The following is a 19,049-nucleotide window of genomic DNA, read 5'->3' as shown; positions in this document are numbered from 1 at the left end:
GCCAGAGGTAACGCCTCATAGGGAGATACCGACCATATTAGCTCGACATAAAGAACCTTTAGTATCAAATGAAAGGACGATGAACCAGTAAAGCCCAAGGGGCAAGCCCCAAAGGACTAAGATTAGAACCACCTAGCACCAAATTAGGAGACCGTGGGAACCTGTTAAGTTAGGATGCGAAGAGAGTCTACAAGTAAGTGGTTTACTGAGTATAATTTTTATACTCATCCTTGCTATGTTTTCCTTTTTCAAGAGCGAGAGGTGTCGGTCAAGGGCAGACGTGATGGAGATGGGGATTGTCACAGAGGAATAGGTTGTCCCGGGCGTCAGTCCAGTCTTTATTTTGTATCTGCATTCTTTAGTGATTTGTTTTCAAACTGTTAATTGTTTTTTTGTTTGTAGTTCGAAATTTTATTGGAAGTAAATGATTTTTCTCTATTGTATACTTAAATTATTTTGTGCATTCATGTGTCGTTGTTAGTCACGGTTTGTAAATAAAATGTTTAAAATGTTCGGATCATATTGAAAAGTTGATAATTTTTAAAATTTTTTAAAATACTTTTAAAATAAAATAAGAAAGTTTTTAAATTTTACAAATATTTTCTATAGCAAAGATTACATTTTTTTTTTCTTCAGTTTACCGAGTTATTCCTCGCAAATCGTAGTAGCGTTGATTTTACAAGTTAGCCTCATTTTCTAGCTTCTAATTCTCACCGTTCATTTCTCAATTCGCTTATCTTCGTCTTCTCCTTTGAATTTGCCCTAAACCCTTCTGAATTCTCAGAGAACGCCATTAATTAGTAGCACAAGCGAATTGAGACGAGACGAGGGTTTGTTCCTCAAGGCGGTGCGGGGAAGGGAGAAGAGCGGAATTGAAACGACGAGGAGGGGAGAAGGAATCCCTAAACCATGCTTTTAGGGTTTCGAATTCGACCGACATCTGCTATTAGAATCGGCTGAACGCGGCTTTCAACATTCAGAGGAGATGAGCGATGACAATGGCAAATCGGATAAGGATAATCAATGGCAATCGCCAAGAGCATCGCATCAACAGAAAGAGGAGGAGGATACGAAACTCTGGGGAATTCTTCTCTTCGGTTTGATCGGTGCCTCTGCCACCACTCTTGCCGTGAGTTATTTTTCTCAATCTTCGTTATTTAGCCTAGCTACTGGTGATTCAATTTTAATTCTCTTCGTTCTTGCCATGGAATTTTAAGCTTTGAGCTACGTTCATTCGATTTTTTGAAAACAGAAATTGGATTAGTGATAGGCAATGTGAATCTCGATCTGTAATGAAACGCGTTATTCTAATTTCATCAGTATATGCTATTGAAATGATCATGACTGTTATCAACTGACACAATAATCCTCCTCATTAATAATGAAGGGTAAGAAATTATCTGAATCTGTATAGTTGAGTATATTTGTAGTGATGTAAAATAATTTTCTGGTATATTTGGAAACTAATTCCATTAACTAGTTTTTCTCCATGGAGTTATTGCTTAATTTGACATTGGTTGTTCTTGGGCAGGTTAGTCATCTGCGGAGAACTGTTGATTGGGTATACACTCAGGTATATGCGTGAGTACATTAATGATGCTATCTAATATTCGATAAACTCGTTCATGGATCGACTGCTGCAATGTGAGGGAGAAATAGTTCATTTTGCATTTTTTACTGCTTTTAAGGCATATTTGGCATTGCTCCTATAATCATTTAAGTTAGAAAAAAAGAACTTGCACAAAAGAACTGGAAAGAAAGGATTTGGCGATATACGGTCGAAATATTGTGGCTGAGTTTGTAACTTTGTTGGACAAAAGTTGAGCAGGTCAAAATCATCATGGAGTGGAGGAAATGGCCGTTCTTTCCGGTCATCGTTTCAGGAGGATGCATGGAAAAGGTATAATCGTAGGCTGCAAGAGGAGTATGAAGAAGAAATGGAGAGGGTGGTAAGAATTCTCTGGCTATTTATTATTTTCTTTGATACTTTGAATTTGAAATTTGATGAGAAGCTCTAGAGATGCTTTTTTGGCCAGAATCTTATTTGATCCTGTTGGCTAACCTCAAGTTTAGTTCTTGATTTAAGTTTCCAAATTCTCTCTCTCTCCCTCTTTATCTCTCACTTAATGACCATGATATGGGACACCACTTCTTGTATCATGTTAATGGCCTATCTCCTAAGAAGCATGGATACAGATACAGGCCACATACACGACACATTTGGACATTGTGACGTGTCATTTTTTAGAAGTCTAGGATAATGACCGAGGAAAGACATGTGTATAGAAGTAAACAATTTTTAAAATATATAGCATTTTTATACAATAATGAAATTCAAAGTCTGTTATATATTTATATGCTTAAGAAAACGAGTTTGATGTATTTCAATCCCAAAATTTATGATTTTTTTTCTCCTATATCATTATGTGTTGATTTGGTGTACTTAACAAATGTTCGTTATGTGTCTACAAAATGTACACCTATCTTGACTTTGTCAACTAGAGTCTTAACACATGTCTATTGTGCTAATAAGTGTGCAACAAGTGTTATAGTGTCCAAGTGTAATGCTCCATGCCCAATATTTAGATTAGGATATGAAATCCAGATTCGGCACCTAATGATTCTGACATTCCTTTATATCTTCCGCAACATGACCGTGTTATCTACCTGTCTTGAATTGCTTCTAAGAGTGAAGACTATCCCCACAAATTAACAATGGTCTTTTTAGCATGTTTTGTCTTCACTCACATGCTTAGAAAAATCCCTAGGAGATCACCTAACATAGAATTACTCCAAACCAAACACGCTTAACTTTGAAGTTCTATGATTGAGTCATCGAAAAAAAAGATGTACCTTGTTGGTATAGTTAGTAGCTATCAATTCTTTTTAGCATTTCTTAGTCATCATATCTTCAGTATCACTCTCATTCAAAAGTGATATCGGTTCATTTATTTATGTCTCCTTTACTCGGACATCACATGCCCATCAATTGTTGTCTTGGTTTGTCCTTGCACCACATCCTACTAGGAGAGATTCCGCTTTGATACCATCTATTTCAATCATCAATCATTAGGAGTGTTCGTTCATGTCTCCTTTACTCGGACGTCACATGCCCACCAATTGCTGTCTTGGTTTGTCCTTGCACCACATCCTACTAGGAGAAATTCCGCTTTGATACCATCTATTTCAATCATCAATCATTAGGAGTGTTTGTCGAACGTGGACATTAGTCAAACTTAAGTGTCAATGCTTCTTGGCCTGCCTCTGATCCCCCACGATGGTTTGCCCACTCACGGCCAGTTCCAGGAGGAAACAAATGTTTAAGTTATTTAGTATTCAACATATGATTTGAACACTGGACTTTGAAGCCATCTCAAAACAGTCCAAGTCGCTAGTAGTAGTGTCATGGCACTTTTGGGGTTCAAAGCTTTCAAATTCTTTATCTCACCACGACGTATTTTATCCTCTTCGCAACCTTTATTTTATTTCTTTCTCACCGTGGATTCTCGATACCTCGTCATTTTGTTTTTTGTCTTACTGGATCTCACTGCCCTGTTTGATTTAGGAGCGCATAAGGCGCATGCAGAATGTATTCAACCGAGAGAGGAACAAATACAAGAGAGGTTATGAAAGCTGGAGAGAGAATGATCCTGGTGCATATCATCAGCATCACCAGCGAGATGATTGGTATTGGAAGGCCGAGACATTTTACAGAGAGCAACAAAGTAATAATCATAGGGGAACTCCAAGAGTCAGAACAAGTTACTTGTTATCTCATCATTACACAGTTTTGGGTCTCGACAGGTGAATTTACTGTTTGATAACATTGCTTACGATTAAAATTCGTACAGTTTTTCCTTCCCTGTCCGATTTTGGTGAGGATTAAACCTGGCACTGTTCCTCTTTTCGTATATTGAGACGTTCGTTGTATGGTCACCTTCCATTCGCTGGACCCTGGAATAGTTTCATGGTCTGATGGATTTAGTTTCAATTGTTTGTGTTAAAAGTGACATCTTGTCTTAATTTCTGCTATAGGTGTCGAAAAACACCTTACACAGATGCTGAGATTAAGGTATGTTTAATTCTAATTCATTTAAGCTCCTCCTATGTTATTGTTACTAGAGTCGAAGCTTTTGCTGTCGGTTTCGATGAAGTATTTTATTATTCAAGTCCTGGGTTGTGAATTGAACTATTCATGATCACAGACAGCATTCCAATCCAAGGCGAAGCAGTTTCATCCAGATCAGAACCAGGATAATAAAGGTACCATGGAAGATAATCGACATTCTTTTTCTAATATTCATCTTCATTTTCTACTCTAGCTAGCTCCTTATGATCATTGTTTTGCAGAGGCTGCTGAGGCCAAGTTCAAAGAGGTGATGACATCTTACGACGCCATAAAGTTAGAAAGAAAGAGCAGTAGAGCGTAAGACAGACTAACTGCACGTCTCGTCGTCGGTGGAACCATTTTTAACAGTATGAGATATTTTATTGGCTTTTTGCTAGAACACCCCTCCCCCCGAGTTTGTTAGTATAGTAAAGCAAAAAATAAGAGTGGGTCGGCCATGTATTATTAATATTTGATTTCGTAGGAGCGTGATACCACGCAGAAATGGCAAAGCTGTACGTTTTACTTGATATATTGTATTTTCACTAGAAGTCGGTCCATATTTAAATGATGGTTTACATCAACAACGTTGTCATCGCGATTATCTACATAGCGGCTGTGGTATTATTAGGGGTTCTTGAATGAATCTTAAGAAGAATACTTACACCTTCCTTCTGTATCATCAACTAAAACGAACCCTTTTTTTTGCCCAATTTGATCCTTCCTTCTGTATCATCACATCATGTTATGGGTTTATGAACGGGTGGGCTTCTGTAATAAGCAGGAACAGTTGCAGGGAAGAACATCTGTCTAACTCCTTCCGCCTTTATAATTGGCAATATGATTCCTGATGCGCTCTGCAACAAACCAATTCATTTCTCATTGAAGTTCAAAGTTTTCAGAGGGAAATATTTAAAAAAAACTCACATAGATCAGTCTTGCTCCAATCCAGATGCCTTTCAGAGAAGGAAATGGAAGCAATAGGCGACCAACTCCATATATTGCCACCGCAAAGAAATGGAGAACCAGACTTGATGGGCGAGGATTCAATCCTGAAAGCAAGGAGATAGGTCCATTTGAGAACACTCCTCCAAGGCTCAAATAATCAAAGCAAGCTTGTCGCATTTCCTTCCTGGCTTGATCTGGTGATGCACAAAAGACCTTGTATAATGCCCCTGCCAACGTGTTGATTGTAGAAGCCACTGGCTGCAGTTTGAGACGAACAAATTAGCTTTACCAAAAAAAAAAAATGGCTTTTAGGAATGTCAACATGAACTGAACATACTTTTCGCAGAGTATAAAAGGATTCTAGATACTTGCAGAGAGTTGATGCATCATTTAAGTCTTTGAGCGGCTTGAGGAGGTTCCTGAGAACAACAATATCGGACAAAGCTACGGTCATTCCTCCACCGGTGAGAGGGTGGCGCATGTTGAATGCATCACCCATTAGTAAGGCACCGGGTGTCGGGTGGGGAGCAGCAGGCATGCTTCTGTTTGGCATTGTCCTTACATTACCCTTTTCAATAGCAGCTATAAAGGCATCATGGATTTGCGGAGGAACCTGCACGAATATTGGTAATTCATCAGTTCAAAGCACTAGAAGTTGTAACATTGAGACAGTAACTCAAAATTTGTACCTGAGGCGCCACTACCGTCTTCAAATACTTCTCCATATCGCCATTTGATATAGAAGGAACCTTTTGACCAGGAACATCAACTAGACAACGGATCTCGGTACTGCTGATGGGATAGAACAAAATAGGAGAAGGATCTCCGAGAACAACATGCCCATGATTAGCAAAAGGGAGTTGGCAATTCTCAAGAACCAATCCCACAAAACAAGAGGGAACATCAACCTGCACAAGATAGAGCAGTTAATGGGCTCGGAATTTGAAGAACTTATTAAATATATTCACCCAGAATACTCTAGATTTCACAGTTTTGCAGGGAAATCCAATGTCTATTTTGGGATGCCACTGCATAGTTGAAACCTCCTTACCATTGGCTTGCAAAGAGAGCGGCGTAAGTTTGAGAAGCAGCCATCACAAACAATAGTCAGAGGTGCGTATGCTGTTTTCTCTTCACCATTTTTAGACTTATATTGCACTCCTTTAATCGTTCCTTTTGTTTCAAGCAGCGAAGTAACTGTCCCTTGCTCTAATCTCACACTACAAGAAATGGATACAGATCATCCCCAGATCACAAGAAACACGGAATTGAAGCATGGAGGGCGAATCAATGATGAATGTTTGACAATTCAATCAAAACTCTCTACTTTTGAAGAGCATTTTCATATCATAGAGTAACCCAGAAGGGTATTAAGGAAACTTAATGTATGGCTTGAATCATTACTTCTAGAGATCGAAATTAACTTTTAACATCTGATAACGGGACATTCGTAAGATCTTCAAAACTACAGGGGTCGTTGAAACTTATTCTTTAAGAATTCAAGGAGCAGAAAACAGAACATACTTGGGAAGGGAAGCAGCCTTCTCCCTCATTCTCTGTATGAAGCGCCCATTGTGGAAGCTTCTTCCAGATACATCAGAGTGAAAATTTCCCAATGGATAAGAAACTCGAGTGTTCTTTCCATCCTTGAAAAGGGCATAGCCATACAGCTTCTGTGCATCAATTTCCTCAACACAATCTGCAGTATAAACACATTTTTTCCTTAATGAGTGATGAATATCTTACTCAAAAAGTAGAGTTGGAAAAGAAATTTCCCAGGCCAAAACAAACCTCCAAGTCCTAACTCGATCAATTTGAGGTAACCACCAGGCTGTAAGAATTCACCAACGATTCTATCCGGCTCTGTCAAGTCTCTTTCAATCACGTGAACTCGACGACCATCCTACAAAATTCAATCTGATCACCCAATCACTTCATTGGTTTGTTCGTTACATGGACGAGTTACTTAGACCCCAAAGTTTTGTCCTCCTCCATTCCATTTTTTCATCTCATCCATAATTGATAACAATTAACTATGCAATAGATCCTTTAATTCCGAGGTTTTCTATGCATCAAATATCAACAGAACGCAAATACTCATAAAAAAAATGATCGACGCAAGTATGAGCAAGAGAAAGCGAGAACAGAACTACAGAACAGAATCAGAATCAAAATAAAGCGTTAAAACCGAGACACCTTGCCGAGAGTATAAGCAAGAGCGGAACCGGCAACACCGGCTCCAACAATGATAACTTCGGCGTCGGCATCGTCGGGTTTACATTCTCCATTGGCGATTGCAGTACTTATTACGCAGTCCTTACTCGCAGTGGAATCGGTTCCTCCCCGGCGATTCCTCCTCGGAGCAGCAACAAAGAAAGTAACCGCAACTACAAGACCGAGCACGACATCCAAGATCCAGGCAAAGGCGCAGTGATCCACCATCATTTCCTGGTTCCTGAGACTGCAACCACACAGAGATCGCCGCAGTCAAGAAGATTCGGTTATGCGGACTGAAGTTTGAGGAAGGGACGATGCAGTCGCATGGACACTTCCTACCAGAGTTCAAAATATTAAAACTTATATAATACATTAATAAAAATAAAAATAACATTTTATTTATTTATTTATTTGTAAAAATATATAATTATTTATTTAATTAGAGTAAATTGATAATAATTTATTCAATAAATGCCGGTACTGATTTACTGAAATTATTAACTAATTAAGTAAAGATATGTTAAAATGTAATGAATTAATTAATGAAAAATACTAATTTAGAAAAAAAAAATATTTTTGGAGTAATTATCATTAATTGTTTATAATCCGTTTATTAATATTTATTTATTACATTAATTTTGATTAGTTGGTTGCTTAATACATCATAATTATAAAATATTTTTGGGCATTTTATATCATAATTAAACATAAATATCATTTACTTTCATCAAATTAATTTATTTATTTTTCTTTTATTTTTTGAGATATTTTGCTAATTAAAAAAATTATTGATAATTACATGTTTGTTGATGATTAGTTGTTAAAAAAATTTTATTTATCCACGATTCATAATTATTCACAAATATTCAAAAAAATAAATTATTAATTAACAACCTAGTCACAACAACAAACGAGAATTTCAACCTCATAACATAGGTCAACATTATCATAATCATATAAAATATATTTAATTTTTATATAAAAAGAAAATTACTATTACGGTCGGTAATATTGACGAAAATAGTATAAGATATAGTACTAATTACGCTCGTTATTCTATAAATGTTATTTAATAATTTTTTACCCTTTTCAATTTTGTGCATGGTATTTATTTTTTTTAAAATTTTATGTCTATTCATCCCTTTTGAATAAATGGGTTCATTGGGCATGTTTCTGGACCTGACGAGCAGGCCGCCTAGTGCGCACCACCGTTTGAACTAAATCCTAATTATCTCAATTAAAGTTAGACGAACACGGCTCTTCACAATAGTATGATAATGACCTTTGAGCACAAGCTCTCGTGATTTTGCTTTGGACTTCTCAAAATATCTCACACCAATGGAGAGAATATTATTTGATTATAAATATTAGTAAATAGAAAATATAATAGTCGAGTCTCAACTCCTTTATTATATAGTAAATATATTAATCGATCGAAATTTTTTTTTTAACTCGTCGGTTCAAGTTGACCAATTAATATGAATTTGGGTGATAATTTCAGTCCGTCTAATTATTATTATTATTAATTTTTTATTTAATTATATTTATATTTTTTGGTGTCTTTTGGGGTGTCGGCAATAGAAAGAATTACCAAAAAGGGCACTTACATTTTATTTTAAGATCATTTAACTGCTTTTAGTTTTGCTTTTGCGAAATTAAATTATGATTAATTTTCTCTCTCGCCCACGGCCCTCATAAGGGACCTACTTGTCTTTTTACACTTTTTTTTTTCTTTTTTTAAGAAAATAAATATTTAATTTTTTGGGTTATGCTGAAGAACACTCCCAAAAGCATGTCCACCATTGAAAAAGTTTTATTTTAAATCTTTTAACTAAAAAAAAAAAAAAAACTGTACTCCAATTTAATACTTTTATTCCCAATTGGATGGACAGTACATCCATTCGAATTTAATTTAGCGAATAAAATATAAATTATTATTCTAAAATATTCATATAACTCATTCCTTCACTCTAAATAGGATACAAGCTAATAACTAATATCAACAAATAAAAAAAAATAAATTAATTAAATATATATACTATAAATCAAATCATAAAATGATAAATTACGTGACATATTGAAATGAAATCTAAAAAAAATTGACTCGTGATTTCGTTGAGTTGTCTTGTAGTGTGTAGCCAATGGTCATAGGAAGGAGAATTAGTTAGCCAGACCAAGGTCCATGGTTTTTTCACTTTTCCGACAAAATGTTCATTGGAGTGTCCGATCATCCACCGTCAACTCCTCACACGTGTCTTCATCTCCGAGCTTTTATTAACGTTGTCCCCACGTGCGCCTCTTGCCGGTGCAACCCCACTTCCCTTGTCTCAATCCCTCTTTAATCCTCAACCTTTTCTCCAAATTACTAATATGTCCCCACGGTTTTCACATTTTGTTGTTTGATTCTTTTAAATTTTATTTTTTTTATTTATAATTATTATCTCAACTTATTAATTTCTTTATTTTATGATTTTTTTTCGATTCAATTTTTTGAAAATTGAAAATTTGGTTTGCTAGTCAGTTCAACCCAATCAATCAAAACTCAACTATACTTTTTAAAAAAAAATGATAATATATAAATATTTAATATCTGAATATAATAATTTTGAAAATAAGATAATTAAAAAAGATTTAAAGAAAATAAAAATTATTATTACAACAAAAAAAACATTTTTATTTGGGTGACTCAATTATAGAAAATTTATTTAAATGTGACCTGTCAGATATAAAATTTAATTAAATCTTACAGATTTTCATGGTTTTTCTAATATGGAAAATTATTAATTCATACATACCTTAATTACTAATGACTATAAATATGTTCCATAATAATATTATTTTGAAAATCTAACCAAATTATTAAAATTAAATTGAAAAAAAAAAGTCGTATATGTAATATTATCCCGTGTGTATATATTTATTTCCTATAAAAAATATTATTTATTATTTATTACTAATATTAAAAGAATCGAATTTCAGAGCTTTAAAATGTATTAAATATATATATATAGACAAAATTTTAAATTTATTTTATAAATATAATATTTCCAGCGTTGCATTGAAGCGCTCTTTGGGGAAGCGTAGTGACAACGCTAGAGAAGAAAAAGGGTTCTTTGTAAAAACTAGAAAGGATAATTTTAATTTAATAATTTAATAATTTAATAATTTAATAATTTATTTATCAAAATATCAAAATACGACAATTATTACTTTTAAATACTTTTTAGTGAGACTTTCATACATTACCAAATTTTAATTTGTTTCCACCAATAATATGATTCAATATTTAAGCCATATATATATATATATATATTTACTATATTAAAAAAATTAAAATTTGAATCCTGAGAAATTATATATAAATATATTAATTACATTTTTTTAATAAAAATTATATATAAATTATGACGGTGAATTCTGCCCTAATATTAATATATAATATTTGGATTATTAGTTACACAATATATCTTAAATATTCCATTAATATTTTATTTTAGATTTGATTAGTAGTATATTTTATTTTATTACGGAGATCTAGTTAGTTTATGTTTTTCTTATGTTTTTATCTATTATTTGGAAGTCTCATTTCTATTTCTTATTCTTAACACCTAATCACAGCAAACATAAATATAAATGAAAAATTTTACTGAGATAGAAATGAAATAGGTGGCAGAGATAAAGAGCATCTTCTCTCCCGTCCCATGAACATCTGGGTCGATAATAATCTTTTTGTTTTTAATAATTAAAAAATAAATAAATATTTTTAATAATAATTGTAACTCTCATTAATTTTTTGAAACGATTGTTCTTGATTGTTAGGTTAGTAGAATGCGGCTGATGGTTTTAAGGAAAGAAATTGTGGCGGCCACTAAATTTTCTATGTCGCCCAGAAAAAAAATTAAAAAAAACAAAAAAAAACTCCTAATTTAGATAATAATTTATTTAATCTCCCTTTTCGCGTATGGCCATCCTTTTTGATCGTTTCAATTTGAAGCTCTGTCTGTTCCTCATTTTGGTTTAGATTAATTTCTTGTGAAACCAACAAAGAAATTGATCAATCCAAGATTGAATGGAAGGAGAAACAACGATGCGAATCTTCAATTACAAAACCCGGAAGCATAAATCTGTAATGTTTCTTCTTCGCCACTGTTGATTAAGAACACACACACAAAAAAAAAAAAAAAAAAAAAAAAAAAAAAAAAAAAAAAAAAAAAAAAAAAACCAAACAAACAAGGTTTGATTTCGTTTGTGTTTATGTTACTGGAAATTCTGGGTTCTTGTTCTGTTTTTTAAAATGAAAATTGTCATTTTCTGGCAACTGTTCATCTCGTTATCTAATAAAAGCTGAATTATTGTCCTTTTCCATCTGTTTCTCCGGTGGATCTATTTTCATTTCCAATTTTATTATTACTCTGTTTTACAATTTGTTTCAAACCAAACCAACAACACAACCTAGTACTCCTCCTCACTTCAATCCTGGTAAAAACCCAAAATCATCTTACATGTTTTTTTTTACTTCTTAAATCCTCTGTTTTTTGTTTTTTTTTTTTTTTTTGTGGGTTTTCCCTTTTCTTTATTTTCTCTCTCATGGAGGGAATCGAAGGGAAGCCGCGTTGAGCTGTTACCATCCCTTTTTACTGATTTCCATTTCTCTCTCTCTCACGCTTCTAGCCCTGTTCTTATTTATGTTCATACACCTTCCTCTCTCTTCTTTTATAACTCTGTATTCTATTTCAGCTGTAATCTTCCTTCCATTTTTTATTTTACCCATGAGGCCAAAATCTCTGTTTTTTGCCCTTTTCAACGTTTGAGAGTTGAAATCTGTGTGTGTTTGTGTGGAGAATTTGAGGGTTTGTCGGAGATTTCTGTTTTTTGAACTGGGTTTGAGGCATTGGCTATAGAAATGGCTAATTGGTGGAGAAAAGAGAGCCATAAAGGAACCCCTGTTGTTGTAAAGATGGAGAATCCCAACTGGTCAATGGTTGAACTTCAAGGCCCTTCCGATGATGACTTCATTATCGCCGCCGAGTCGCCGCCGGGTAGAATCAGAGAGAAAGGACGAGGAAAAAACGCCAAGCAACTCACTTGGGTTCTTCTTCTTAAAGCTCATAAGGCTGCCGATTGTTTAACCTCCATTGGCTCAGCATTGGTTAACATCGGCGCTGCTGTTAAACGCCGTGTTGCTTCCGGTAAAACCGATGCCGACCTCGACAACGACAATGACAACGCCGACAGCGGCGAGAGGGAAAACCCAACTGTCAAAACCAGGTTTTATTTGTTTATTAAGATTTTCCTTTGGGTGTCGGTGGGTCTATTAGGGTTTGAAGTGGCGGCGTATTACAAGGGCTGGCATTTTAGGGCACCCCATCTTGAATTGAACTACTTCTGGACATACCCATTTGGGGTTAAGGATGTTTTTGATTGGATTTACTCGAAATGGGTTGTGATTCGTGTGGATTATTTTGCTCCTCCTCTCCAGTTTTTGGCCAATGTTTGTATAGTGTTGTTCCTCATTCAAACTCTGGATAGGTTGATTCTTTGTTTGGGTTGTTTCTGGATCCGCTTCAAGAAAATCAAACCAGTTCCGAATGCTTCGGCCTTCGATCTTGAATCTGGAGAGACTGGTTACTTCCCTATGGTTCTTGTTCAGATCCCAATGTGCAATGAAAAAGAGGTAAATTTGTAGGTTTAGCTCATTTCTGATGCATAAAATCCTCTGTTTTTGGTGATTCATTCTGGTTTTGATTGTTTCATTTGTTCATTATAGGTTTATCAGCAATCAATTGCTGCTGTCTGCAACTTAGACTGGCCAAAAGACAAGTTACTGATTCAGGTTCTCGACGACTCGGATGATCCAATCACCGTATTGCTGATCCAAGAGGAGGTTCGTAAATGGCAGCAACTCGATGCCAACATCGTGTACCGACATAGAGTGATTCGAGAGGGGTATAAGGCAGGCAATCTCAAGTCTGCCATGAGTTGCAGCTATGTCAAAGACTATGAATTTGTTGCTATCTTTGATGCTGATTTTCAGCCTGCCTCTGATTTCCTTAAAAGAACACTTCCTCATTTTAAGGTAATCAGGTTGTTGATATCATGTTTGGAAGGTTGGAGTGATTGTAATGTTTTGTTGATGATTGGAACTTCAGGATAATGAGGAACTTGGACTTGTTCAAGCGCGGTGGTCGTTCGTAAACAAGGACGAGAACTTGTTAACCCGACTGCAGAACATTAACTTAGCCTTCCATTTCGAGGTGGAGCAACAGGTTAATGGAGTTTTTCTTAATTTCTTTGGATTCAATGGCACTGCTGGTGTTTGGAGGATTAAGGCTCTTGAAGAAGCCGGTGGATGGCTGGAAAGAACCACGGTTGAGGACATGGACATTGCGGTTCGTGCTCATCTTCATGGCTGGAAATTCATATTCCTCAACGATGTAGAGGTATCGTATCTCGTCGGTAACATCAGCTGAACTTTTGTTTGCGATTTGATGTTGATTTGTTACTGTTTTGTTCAGTGCCAATGTGAATTACCCGAATCGTATGAAGCGTATAGAAAACAGCAGCACCGATGGCATTCTGGACCGATGCAATTGTTTCGTCTTTGTTTGCCTGATATCGTTCGATCAAAGGTACACGATTCGATTCGATCGATACGTCTTTGTCATGCGCCATGCTTCAATCATCTCACATTGTGTTCTGTTTCTCCAAATACAGATTGGCATATGGAAGAAATTCAACTTGATCTTCCTGTTCTTTCTGCTACGAAAGCTGATATTACCGTTTTATTCGTTTACACTCTTCTGCATTATTCTTCCAATGACAATGTTCGTTCCCGAAGCCGTGTTACCTGCGTGGGTCGTATGTTACATTCCAGCCACCATGTCTTTTCTCAACATTCTTCCAGCACCAAAGTTCTTCCCTTTCATTGTCCCTTACCTCCTTTTCGAGAACACAATGTCAGTAACAAAGTTCAATGCAATGGTTTCGGGACTTTTTCAACTCGGCAGTGCATACGAATGGGTCGTTACGAAGAAATCAGGTCGATCCTCCGAGGGTGATCTCGTCTCGATGGTCGGGAAAAAAGAGTTGAACACTGAAAAGAGTGCATCAGCTAACAACCTTGAGGAGATTGAGTTAATACAAAAACAGGACAACAATTTGTCGAAGAAGAAGCATAATAGAATATACATGAAGGAACTAGCATTGGCTTTCCTTCTCCTAACAGCCTCAGCTAGAAGCCTTCTCTCAGCTCAAGGGATTCATTTCTACTTCTTGATGTTTCAAGGAATATCCTTTCTCCTCGTCGGTCTCGACTTGATCGGCGAGCAGGTTGTTTGAAACGAAAACTCGAAAACCGATGACATCTAAGTTCGGAAATACACGGAGTTGAAAACTATGTATGTCCGTTGGCAACAATGTTCCATTTTCGAATACCGAATTGGTCGAGTAAGAAGAAAGATTGTAGTACAGAGAAAAGAGCAGAGAAATGGTGATGGTGTGGAAGATATAAGCAAGATTCTTTTCTGATATTCCTTTTGTTTGGGAGGCAATTCTTTACCAGAACATTGGAGGATTCAAACACAAACAGATAGAGAATAGGAGCAGTCTGTGTTCTTTCTTTGTCTCCTTGTTTGGTTCTAAATGTTCTGTTTTCTTCCCTTTGTTAATAAAATTCCTGTGAATGCCATTAGTTCTGTCATTATCAATGTTGGCTCAATGTTTCTCAAACGTTTGAAGATTTTTCTTGTTCATCATGAAGGATTGGTTTTGTTCTTATCTAACATAAACATCCACAAGACGGTAGAAAAAAGATGATACTAAACTTTATTTTCCTCACATAATTCGTACAGTAAAGTAAATTTTACACATTGATTGGAGAGGGAACCGAAATATTTTTTATAAAGGTGTGGAAACCTTGACTTGGAGTTGAGAAAGTAAAGCTCAAAGATGACAATGTCTATTAGCGATGGACTTGAGTTATTACAAATGGTGTTCGAACTAGGCACTGAGAATATGACAATATCTATTAGCAGTGGGCTTGAGTTATTATAAATGGTATCAGAACTAGGCATTGAGAGGTGTGCCAACAAGGACGCTGGCCCCCAAAGGGGGGTGGATTGTGTCCCCAAAGGAGAAGGATTGTGAGATCTCATTAGTTGGAGAGGGAACGAAACATTTTTTATAAGGGTGTGGAAACCTCTCCCTAGCAAACGCGTTTTAAAACTTTAAGGGGAAGTCCTGGAGGGAAAGTCTAAAGAGGACAATATCGATTAGCAGTGGGCTTGGACTGTTACAAATGATATCAGAGCTAGACACCAGGAGGTGTGCCATCGAAGACGCTGGGTATCACAACCTAACTATGAAGAGATTTGGTTGTGATCCTCACGTTGCAACAAGAGAAGCGGCGACCCACTAGTGGCGTTCATCCGGCCATGCGAGGGCCTAGACGAGTGTCATGATACGACCGAGAAGAATGGTGCATCATCTAACACACCACACGAAGTGGGCATTGAAAACAAAATTGAGGCATAAACAAGATAGAGACATCGAATAAAGAAAGGGACAAAGATAGGCTTGTTGAAGGGCCGAGTAAGGTCCCTGGCCTTAACCTCGAAAGTTGGGGTTTCTGAGGGAATTTGGGCATGCAGTTCTGGAGTTAAGTCAGTCCATATAAAATATGAATGCTCGCCAAGTTTGGTGTCAATCAAACGCCAGACGGACGCTGCACGATACCATATGACCGTTCACCAAAATCATATCTATGTCTGGAAGATTGAAAATAGCTCAAAATATACTATAGGCGTACCATGGTGTCAGCTATCTACCACCCCTAGGCCCTATGGCCTAAGTGAGCTACATTGTGGCACATACGTGTGTCACAGTGTAGGCGAGCGTGCCGAGACGAGTGTCTCGGGCGACTTCCTTTGAAATGGGGTTTTTCAAGTACAGTACCGGGCGGCACGGGTGTGCCAGTATTGTGCCCCAGCCCGCATGTTGGAGGTTGCTACATACACCCACTATCCGGCACGGTATTTGTAAATGACACCGCATGGGCACGGGAGGGTCAATGCCTCGATAGAACCCGGATGGATGGATGTTCGGGAAGTCCCGATGAGATGAGCGACACGCGGGCCCGTTCTCGATAGTATGACAGAACGAGTTGTGATGGCCGACGACATCTCAAGACTTAAAATGACATCAAGACACATGGACCATGTCGATGGGGATCGAGATGACAAGACGAGATGCGACGTTGCATTGAGAGATCTTGGCCCCAAGCAGAGGCAAGGTCAAGCCGATTGACTTGGCCTAGTATAGAGGCAAGTCGGATGTGTCGCAGACGATTGATCATGCACGCGCAGGCAGCGTGTGTGGTTGAACAAGCTTGGATTCCACATAAACGTTGTTCGATTGGCAAAGACAAACCTCACCTATGGTCCGACGAAGCCACAAAGCCGGGGCGAAAAATATATATGGGACTTAATTCCCCTCAAGACTGGTTGTAGAATCGTGACACTAGGCTCCCAAAGAGTGGATTACGAGATTTCTCATTCGTTAGAGAGTGAAACAAAACATTCTTATAAAGGCGTGGAAACCTCTCCCTAACAAACGAGTGGAAGCCCAAAAGAGAAAGACAATATAATCTCTTTCAAACCATTAATATGACCGCTCGTAATAGATTTCTTCCCCATTTTTGGCTGTAAATTCCCTCGAAAAGCACCTAGTTGGGTTGGTGTGATTGATAGTCCAAAGAATGAGGGTGGGTGGCAACCCCTATGATGTTATGCATTCATTGTTGGGTGAAGAAGCAATTAAAAGGCCATAAATGGGTTATGCTCAATTATTTAAACCCTCTTCCATTATACTTCAAATAATGGTTTGGCCCCTTCAATTCAACCTCTTCTACTACTGAACCACCACTCCTTTTTTTCTCTCCCAATATAACAATAGAACGATTGATTGGATTAATAAAGTAGGTTTTGTAATGATATCATCTTATGGATCATTGTTCATTTATATGATTATGCCTTTATTTATATTATATCCCTAATAAAGCTCACAAAGGAATACTTTAGTGTGTAACCCCACGATTGGGATTGGAAAATGCAAACACGTGTAATATGGTTTCCGACCTCAACTGTGTCTATAGCATTGAGAACTAATTTCCTTTTCGGGTGAGTTTGGATGCGTAGGACGTCTCTATGTTCAATTTATGTACATGCATGCATATCCACTAGGCATATACTGTTTTCTCGTAAATTTTAGGATTGCATATGAGCTTGCGTACTCTCAACCACAAAAAGAATAAAACTCAAATTCATATATAACTACGTGTCTGAACAACTATATTTGGAGAAGTAATGCATGAGGTCCCACATAAAAAAAAATCATGACGTACATACTTTACGAGGCTATCATACACATTCATATCATTTTGTCGAATTTTATAGTACATTTTTCATTCATGGTGCCTTGTAAATCTTATCCATAGTTAGAATCATGGAACTACATAGATAAAATTGGGTCATATCCTAACTCTGACTATCGATTTAATGCAATTGATATTGTATTTTGATCATATCATAACTCTGACTATCGATTTAATGCGATTGATATTGTATTTTGATAGAAAGTGACAATTAAGAAAGAAAAAGAAGGGGAAACAGTAGATGAAAAGGACCTAAAGAGTGAGATTTTGAGATTAAAGGAAAAAAAAAAAAGGAAAGGAGTCAATAAAGTTGCAATAAATAGAGAAGTTGACAAACTACCAGGGTTCTGAAGGGAAATGGACACGAGACGGTGTGCCACAAAGAACCCCGAAAAGAGATGAATTGAGAATCTCACATTGATTAGAGAAAGGGACGATTTCCAGCGAAAACGTTGAGGCTCGAAAGAAGGTGGATTGTGACATCCTAATATCTAGTTGTCTTAGGTTGACACTGACTAATGATTGCAACTAAAAATACTCTTAAGATTGTCGGTAAAATTTCAACGGTGACATGAAAGGAAACAATACAACACACATATACACGACATATTCTGAGACTTCGAAATCAAATCACAACTGTTGATGAACCTTCAAACATCATGGTCTGATTGTCTTTATATCCATCTCTTTCTTACCCTTTGTTTCAATTCTCCATTGCCAACCAAAAACAAGATCATAACCTTTTGCCATCCATGTCTGTAGTTTTGCAGCTGCATTTTGTGATTATCTAGCTATTGTTTCATCTGCACGTGAATGGATTCGTTAACGTTGTAGAAGGAAACAACATGTTGTGTGTTTGAAGATCTTGAACTTACCTTGGAAACTCTAGAAAATTGCTGACATGTTCTTCTTGACATGGTTGGTATTGTTTCATGACATTGAAACATAGCATGAGAACTTGTGTGAGATGTGGCTATTCTAGGATTGATTGCTAGAAGACTGTCGACCCGGTCGCCTTTTGTACAAAGAATCCTTGACCGCGAAATGTTCGAGTTCTAAATCATTGTATATAGATCAGCATTGCTAAAACCGATCAAGTTCTGAAACATACATGATAGATGATTATTCAACTTACACTTGTTAGTAGAATTTTCTCGTCGGATTCTGGACAACATTGGCGAGTTTCATCGATAAAAACTGCATGGTAGGCAGCTAATAAGATTAAAAGAAAGAACGACCCTTATTCTACTTAACTAAGTCTCGTGCTCATAGAAAGAGGAAGCCAAGGAAGCCAATCCCATAGAAGGTTTTTTTTTTTTTTTTTTTTTTTTTTTTTTTTTTTTTTTT

General features: G+C 36.6%; 3 protein-coding genes across 3 annotated transcripts; 2 read left to right on the top strand and 1 right to left on the bottom strand.

Moving 5' to 3' along the window:
* Positions 1–655: 655 nt before the first annotated feature.
* Positions 656–4,692, top strand: LOC111454181 (dnaJ protein P58IPK homolog). Its single transcript, XM_023095540.1, has 7 exons — positions 656–1,129; positions 1,532–1,573; positions 1,821–1,949; positions 3,566–3,804; positions 4,036–4,072; positions 4,206–4,263; positions 4,351–4,692. The coding sequence occupies exons 1-7, from the start codon at positions 986–988 to the stop codon at positions 4,428–4,430; spliced, it is 729 nt and encodes a 242-aa protein (XP_022951308.1). The 5' UTR covers positions 656–985; the 3' UTR covers positions 4,431–4,692.
* A 98-nt stretch (positions 4,693–4,790) lies between these two features.
* On the bottom strand, positions 4,791–7,592 carry LOC111454180 (squalene monooxygenase-like). The gene is made up of 8 exons (XM_023095539.1): positions 7,253–7,592; positions 6,848–6,959; positions 6,581–6,755; positions 6,108–6,276; positions 5,746–5,964; positions 5,394–5,669; positions 5,036–5,314; positions 4,791–4,965 (listed from the first exon to the last, which is right to left on the bottom strand). Exons 1-8 carry the CDS (start codon positions 7,499–7,501, stop codon positions 4,849–4,851), a joined length of 1,596 nt encoding a protein of 531 aa, XP_022951307.1. The 5' UTR covers positions 7,502–7,592; the 3' UTR covers positions 4,791–4,848.
* Positions 7,593–11,605: 4,013 nt separating this feature from the next.
* LOC111454593 (probable xyloglucan glycosyltransferase 12) lies at positions 11,606–14,994 on the top strand. Its single transcript, XM_023096094.1, has 5 exons — positions 11,606–12,947; positions 13,041–13,349; positions 13,423–13,713; positions 13,789–13,902; positions 13,988–14,994. Exons 1-5 carry the CDS (start codon positions 12,177–12,179, stop codon positions 14,609–14,611), a joined length of 2,109 nt encoding a protein of 702 aa, XP_022951862.1. The 5' UTR covers positions 11,606–12,176; the 3' UTR covers positions 14,612–14,994.
* The last annotated feature ends 4,055 nt before the right edge of the window (positions 14,995–19,049 follow it).

The sequence above is a fragment of the Cucurbita moschata genome, unplaced genomic scaffold, assembly GCF_002738365.1.
Source record: "Cucurbita moschata cultivar Rifu unplaced genomic scaffold, Cmos_1.0 Cmo_Scf00016, whole genome shotgun sequence".
Classification (NCBI taxonomy): Eukaryota; Viridiplantae; Streptophyta; class Magnoliopsida; order Cucurbitales; family Cucurbitaceae; genus Cucurbita; species Cucurbita moschata.
Note: the sequence above shows the minus strand (reverse complement) of the source record. Positions and strands in the feature narration are given on the sequence as shown.

What these genes read in the sequence shown, in the direction of transcription:
- LOC111454180 (XM_023095539.1), bottom strand. Translation starts at nt 7,501, where the DNA reads ATGATGGTGGATCACTGCGCCTTTGCCTGGATCTTGGATGTCGTGCTC. An exon ending in GATCGAGTTAGGACTTGGAG is followed by an intron (nt 6,756 to 6,847) that starts GTTTGTTTTGGC and finishes TTTATACTGCAG; the next exon opens with ATTGTGTTGAGGAAATTGAT. An exon ending in GCTCTCTTTGCAAGCCAATG is followed by an intron (nt 5,965 to 6,107) that starts GTAAGGAGGTTT and finishes TATCTTGTGCAG; the next exon opens with GTTGATGTTCCCTCTTGTTT.
- LOC111454181 (XM_023095540.1), top strand. Translation starts at nt 986, where the DNA reads ATGAGCGATGACAATGGCAAATCGGATAAGGATAATCAATGGCAATCG. An exon ending in TTGATTGGGTATACACTCAG is followed by an intron (nt 1,574 to 1,820) that starts GTATATGCGTGA and finishes GTTGGACAAAAG; the next exon opens with TTGAGCAGGTCAAAATCATC. An exon ending in ACACAGATGCTGAGATTAAG is followed by an intron (nt 4,073 to 4,205) that starts GTATGTTTAATT and finishes TCATGATCACAG; the next exon opens with ACAGCATTCCAATCCAAGGC.
- LOC111454593 (XM_023096094.1), top strand. Translation starts at nt 12,177, where the DNA reads ATGGCTAATTGGTGGAGAAAAGAGAGCCATAAAGGAACCCCTGTTGTT. An exon ending in GAACACTTCCTCATTTTAAG is followed by an intron (nt 13,350 to 13,422) that starts GTAATCAGGTTG and finishes TTGGAACTTCAG; the next exon opens with GATAATGAGGAACTTGGACT. An exon ending in CTGATATCGTTCGATCAAAG is followed by an intron (nt 13,903 to 13,987) that starts GTACACGATTCG and finishes CTCCAAATACAG; the next exon opens with ATTGGCATATGGAAGAAATT.